This window comes from Octodon degus, unplaced genomic scaffold (genome assembly GCF_000260255.1).
Source record: "Octodon degus isolate 3935 unplaced genomic scaffold, OctDeg1.0 scaffold00076, whole genome shotgun sequence".
NCBI lineage: Eukaryota > Metazoa > Chordata > Mammalia > Rodentia > Octodontidae > Octodon > Octodon degus.
In genome coordinates this window covers 6,316,993-6,323,311 of record NW_004524652.1, presented here as the reverse complement: position 1 = coordinate 6,323,311, position 6,319 = coordinate 6,316,993, and the positions used below count along the sequence as shown (strand labels likewise).

At 55.6% G+C, this 6,319-nt stretch overlaps 1 protein-coding gene across 1 annotated transcript in view; it reads right to left on the bottom strand.

Moving 5' to 3' along the window:
* Window positions 1-4,485: 4,485 nt before the first annotated feature.
* Window positions 4,486-6,319, bottom strand: part of Abcb9 (ATP binding cassette subfamily B member 9) — an 18,117-nt gene continuing 16,283 nt past the window's right edge. The window contains exon 11 of the mRNA XM_023720666.1: window positions 4,486-5,420. Coding sequence (XP_023576434.1) covers window positions 5,157-5,420 — 264 coding nt within the window. The 3' untranslated portion in view covers window positions 4,486-5,156. The remainder of the gene's footprint in view (window positions 5,421-6,319) is intronic.

Here is a 6,319-nt window from a genome sequence, read left to right as displayed (position 1 = left end):
CCAGTCAACTTTAGGTCCTGTATTTTACCCAAAATTTAGATTTTTTAATTTTTTTGTCTTTTTGAGACAGTTCTCACCATGTAGTTCAGGCTGGCCTTGAGCTCACTTTGTAGCCCAGGCTGGTCTCAAACTCACAGTGATCTTCCTGCCTCAGCTTCCCAAGTGGTGAGATGACAGGTGTGTGCCACCACACCTGGTTTATAATTTTGAAAAGTAAACATTAAACCATTACCTTCCTTCGGAAGTCCTCAGGAGGGGGGGAGTTAAATACTTTTTCTGTATTTATTTGAAATCACGACAGCTCTCCTACCTGGTAAGGGCCAGAAATAAAAGACCTCAGCAGTCCTGACTTCCAGAGAGCTCTAGAAGGCCAGGCCCCTGTCATCCGGCCCTAGAGAATGGTAGAGTCACTTGGCGGCTGTCCCCGGGGAGGAGGAGGTAGTGGTGCCCACAGGGACCGTGGCCGCTCCCTGGCTGGGCACACTGCCTCCCTCCCTGCAGGGCCCTCAGCCACTTCTGTTCCCAGCTACAAAGCTGGGCCCTGCGGCCTCTGCCTCTCCCAGAGCTGGGTCCAGCCCCTCCCCGGGACGGTGTGATTTCCCAAAGCCACCCAGACCTGGCCCTTGTTAATGTTTGCTTTTGTGTTCTTGAAGTCCTTTGTTTGTTTGGAGAAAGGGTCTCACTCCCCAGCGTAGGCTGGCCTCGAACTCACAGCAGTCCCCCTGCCTCAGCCTCCCAAGTGCAGGGATGACAGGTGTGTGCCACCACGCCTGGTGACTACACTTTAAAGTCATGTCCGGTATTTGTGAATATAAACCAGGTCCAGACTCCCTGGGCTTATTCTTCCACTGCACGGTTTGTCGAGCTGCCCAAGGTAGTCACAGGTCATGAAATCATTTTTTTTTTTTTTAATGACACAGGAGAGAGAATGTCATAAATATTTTTTGTTTGGTATGGGAATCGAACTCAGAACCTCATGCTTGCCGTGCAGGCCCTGTGCCACTGAGTTGTATCCCCAGCCCAATGTCATTAACTATTTTGATATTCTTTTGTGAAGCTTGTGTTGTGTGCCTGTGTGTGTTTGGTACTTGGTAGGGGAGATAAATTATTATTTTCCTAATCACTGCTGTGAAAACAACTTTTAAACAAATGTCTCTCCCAGGCGAGGGATGGTGGCATACACTTGTAATCCTAGCTACTTAGGAGGCTGAGGCAGGAGGCTCTTGAATGTGAAGCAGTCTGGGCAACTGCTGAGGCTGCTCCCGGTCCCCCAGCCCCAGCCTCATCTCCACAGCCTCCTCCCTGCTGTCCCTTCATCTATTTCCCTGGCTGCTCCTGCATGCCGTGAAGATGTGGGTCTCGACAGTTGTGCCTGGTACCTAGGGTAGAAGAAGAGTAACACAGGAAAGGGAGAAAGCCTTCAAAGCCACCTCCCTCTGTCTTACCAAAGGACAGCTACCATCACCTATACCCACAGCACGGCAGGATAAGGCAGGAGGATGCCAAGTTCAAACCCAGCCTGCACAACTTAAACTTAGCCCCTTAGTGAGACCCTGACTCAAATTTTTTTTTTTTTGTATTTTAGGGAAGGGTCTACAGGGTGTTCAGGGTCTCACTACTAGATCAGACTCATAGTGATTTGCCTGTTTACAGTCTCCCAAGAGCTGGGATTACAGGCACGCGCCACCATGGCCAGCCTCAATTGCTGTCTCAGCAGCGCCCTGGGGGACAGGACCAGCATGGCAGACCTGGGGATGGAACCCTCAGCCCCTGAGCCTGTTTGCAGGTGCTTTAATCTGCTGAGCTATTTGGTTGGCCCTTCAAAATTAAAAAAATAAAATGGCTCGGGACATATTAGGAAGGACGTGGGGAGGTGAGACCCTCGAGCGCTGTGGGTGCACGTGAGGCAGCTCCGCAGGGCGGGAGGCAGCGTGGCAGGTCCCCCGCGGCGGCTCACAGACCTGCGTTGTGGCTCAGTGACTGTCCGCCTAGGCATGTGTGCCTGAGAGGGAACGCAGGGTCAGAGCCCCACTTTTCCTTGGAAGCGAGGCAGCAATTCCCGGGCTGCGGCAGGAGGGAGAGCAGCCATGTGCTTTTTCCACGGCTGTTATTCGGCCATGAGAAGGCAAAAGTTACACCCAGGCGACCGTGACGCCAGTCAACAGGCCACCTGCCAATGAGGCGCTCCCGGGAAGGGGAGGCAAATGCAGAGGTCGGGAGCCAGGGAGAAGGGATCAGAGAGGCGATGGGCGCGGGGGAGGGGGACGCCTCTGGGGCTGCTGAGCAGGACTCAGGACTCAGAACTGCAGGACCCGGAGTGCCGCGGTTGCCACTAACGAGCACTGTCATGGTGCGTGTTGCCGCCTCGCATGGGTGCTTTGTAGTCCTGGGGATAGAGCCCAGGAGGACCTTGTGCACGCTAGGCAAGTGCTGTCACTGGGGACAGCCCGGCCCTTCTCATTTTGAGACCGTCCAGGCTGGCTTCAGAATTTTGATCTTCCTCCCTCAGCTTCCCAAGTGCTAGGCTTACAGCACATGTGAAGACTGTTTTTTTTTTTCAAACTGGATGTTGAACTCAGGATCTCCTGCTTGCCAGGCAGGGGCGTGCTGCTGAGCTACAGCCCTGGAAGATGTGTGTGTGCGTGTGTGGGGAACCAAACCTGGGGCCTTCACCTTAACTGGCTCCCAGGCCTTTTAATTTAAATTTTTTTTTTTTTTTTTTGTCTTTTTAAGACAGAGTCTCACTATGTGAATCAGGCTGGCCTTAAACTCACTTTGTAGCCCAAGGTGGCCTTGAACTCCTAGTGAAATAGGATATTTTTTTAGCAAATGTATTTAGCACAGGGTCTACAAGGTCTCACTACACAGATTGGACTCGCAGTGATCCTTCCTGTTTTTCAGCCTCCCAAGCGCTGGGATTACAGGCACAGGCCACCATGCCCAGTCTCAATTGCTGTCTGAGTGTGCCCTGGGAGTGTGGCCGGCATGGCCAGCTGAGATTCGAACCCCTGGCCAGCCCCAGCTCATTTAATTTTAGATAGGGTCTAAGTACCTAAATTGCCCAGAATGGCCTGGAATTTGTGACGTCCTGCCTCAGCCTTCCCACGTGCCAGGATTACAGGTGTGCGCTGCCATCACACCAGTTAAGATATTTTATTTTTTTATTTTTTTTTGCGGAACTGGGGATTGAACTCAGATCCTTGCGTTTGCCAGTCAAGCGCTTATCCTACTGAGCCATCTCCCTGGCCCCAGTTAAGATATTTTAAAAAACTCTATCTGCCTTCTGAAGAGGGGCGGGCTTGGCTCATCAGCCAGGACCACTGCCGGCCTGGAGTCGCAGGATGGGAATGGAGCTGCCTGCTGCCCGGGAGTGCAGCAGCCTCCTCCTGCCTCAGCCTCCGGGAGTGGAGCAGGCTTGTGGCTTGGTAAAGCCAAGGCGGGCTGTGTTTCTTCAGACCACTTCTACTGAGACACTCGGTGTCCATCTGCTCCGAGTGGCTGATCTCCCAGTTAACTGCTGCTGACACTTCTCTAGAAACTTCTGAAGATCTGCTCATTCTGAACACGGGACACCCAGCCCCCCCCCAAACAGGAAGCCCTGAGGGTCTGAGCCGGCGCGGCAACTTCCTCCTGAAGTAAGCGGTGGCGCCCCCAGAACCCACAGCGAATTCCTGGCACCTGAGCATGTGGCCCAGCTTGGCAAACGTGTCTTTGCAGATGTGACTGAGTTACACTCTCAAGATGAATGTGTCCTGGGTTACCCACGTGGGCTGAGAGGCGACAAGTATTCCTCCTTTTGGTGGCTTTAGGTTTTTGGGTTTTTTAAAAAAAATTTTTAATGCATTTTGTACAGGGTCTTCAGGGTCTCGCCACACAGATCGGACTCATAATGATCCTCCTGTTTTCAGCCTCCCAAGTGCTGGGATTACAGGCACATACCATCACATCCAGTCTCAGTGCGCCCCAGGGGTGGGGTTGGCTTGGCACACCAGGAATCAAACCCCTGTCCCTGCATCTGCCTAAGCAGGTGCTTTAATCCACTGAGCTATCTGGCTAGCCCTGGTTTTTTGAAACAGGGTCTTGCTATGTATGTGGTCCAAGCTGGCCACAAACTTGTGGCAATCCTCCTGCCTCAGCCTCCGAGTGCTGGGGTTAGAGGTGTGCGCTGAGTGCCCAGCTAAGGCCTCTCTGCAGAGTGATCCGTCCTGCATCTGCCTGCTGCACAGGCTGGAGTGGCACCTGCTGGCCTTGGCTATTGGGGTGCACAAGCGTCCTGGGGTTGGCAGAGACTCCACCAGACAGACAAAGGGACAGACAGATACACAGGAATGTCTGTGCTGAGGCCCTGGGGCTGTGAAGAAGACCCACAGGATTCTAATTCCAGGACCCCCAAGTCCGTGTTGGAAGCGGGACAGGAGGAGCTTGTTGGGGACCCAGCCAGGCCATGGGCAAGGGGCCAAGGAGAGGCCGGAGCCGGGTCAGAGGTAGTACACTTTATTGACCGAGTTCATCCCAACTTGAGGCCCAGGTGTGGGCTTGGCCAGAGCCACAGAGAGAACGCAGCTCACAGATCCTGGGCCTCCAGCAGCAGAGCAGGAGGTGCAGCCAGGAGGGCGGGGGAAGCCCTGGGTGCAGCCAGAGTGCCCAGGCCCAGGCCCAGCCAGGCCCTTGCTGCCGCGCGAGGTCATGGTGGTCACAGTGAACCTGGCTTGGGTGGCGAGGGGAGGGCAATGAAAACAGATGCGCCCACTCCCCCTGCCCTTGGCTTGACTCCGAGTTGGGCCCGGGCCTGCACCCCACGCCCCAGGGATGTCCCTGCGCAGGACAGGCAGAGGCTGAGCCACTTCTCTTTTGCATCCTCCAGGCAAGCAGGCTGGGCCGCCACTCCTGGCTCAGAACCTTCTAGAAAATTTTGGCCACATTGCCCCCTACTGCCCTCATGGAAAAAGTCTTCTCTGAAACCTGGGCGTTGACCCGAGTGAGGGAAGCAAGCAGTGAAATCCCTGGGATGGCAGTGGTTTCAAAAGGTAGCTTGGCCTCTGCAGGGAGCCTGGGGGCTGGGTGGGGGGCAGCGGAGGGGCAGCTTGTGGGCGCAGGCCAGGGCGGGGCGAGACGCAGCAAGCAGTGGCTTCCCGGAGGATGCACGGGGCGGCATCCTAGGCCTTGTGGTCCCCGTCAGCTGGTGGATCCTTGGGGCTGGTGGCGGCTACGTCTGTGGCGGGCGTGAGCCCCAGCATCTGGCGCTGCACCAGCCTGGCGTAGAGGCCGCCCTGCGCCAGCAGCTGCTGGTGGGAGCCCTGCTGTACCACGCGGCCCTTGTCCAGGACCACGATGCAGTGTGCGCGCTCCACGGTGCTCAGGCGGTGTGCAATGATCAGCACTGTGTGCCGCTGCAGGCTGCCGTGGATGGCCTGCTGGATCTGGGGACACGGACACTCAGCAGCCTGCGGCCTCTGCCCACCTGCCCCGGGAAGTCCCGAGTGTCCCCAGCTCGTCTGCCTAGCTAAGTGGGGCTAGACTCTCGGGACCTCTGTCCTATCTGCTCCATCTCTTAAAACTGTTCGAAGTAAAATAAAGTTGACCGATCCGAGGACCCGAGAGCCACTCCCTTGGGATGGCACCAAGGGAAGGATGGGCCCCGGCTCCCAGCCCTGTGGGGACTATGCTAAGGCCCTCCTTGTCCGTCTCTACCCCCTCATCCTCCCATGCATCTTGCTGCGTGGGCCCAGGATGCGGCTCAGTGGGTAGTGCCTGCCTGGCAAGTGCAAGGTTCTGCCTTCAAGAAAAAAAAAAAAAAAAGCCTGCCGCAGTCAGGGTGGTGGCGGACACCTGCAATCTGAGGACTCATGGAGGCTGAGGCAGGACGATCCCAAGTTCAAGCTGAGCCCAGCAACAGTCAGTTTCAAAATAACAAAATATAAAGGCTGGGGACAGGGCTCAGGGCAAAGGCCGTAGCTTCAGCCATCACTACAAAAAACAGAATGAAACTCAAGGGTGACAGAGCTGTCTCAGGCCCCCTGGTGTCCACTGTGTCATCCCCGACGGCACCTCTGGTGGTGGCCCCTCCCATCTGCTGTGCCACCCGTCTGTCTTGTTGCCACCACAGAGCTCGAGCCTGATTCCTGACTCATACATCTTCCTCACACAGGGGAGAGGAGGTGCTGGCGATGGGCGGGCCTGTGTGTGCTGCAGAAACCTGGGCCTAGGACGGGGGAACTCCGCTGCCAGCCGCTGCACCGAGCTATAGCCCCAGTTCTGTAGTTTTCTCATTTTTTTATTTTTGAGACAGGGTTTTGCTGTGTAGCTCAGAGTGGCCTTG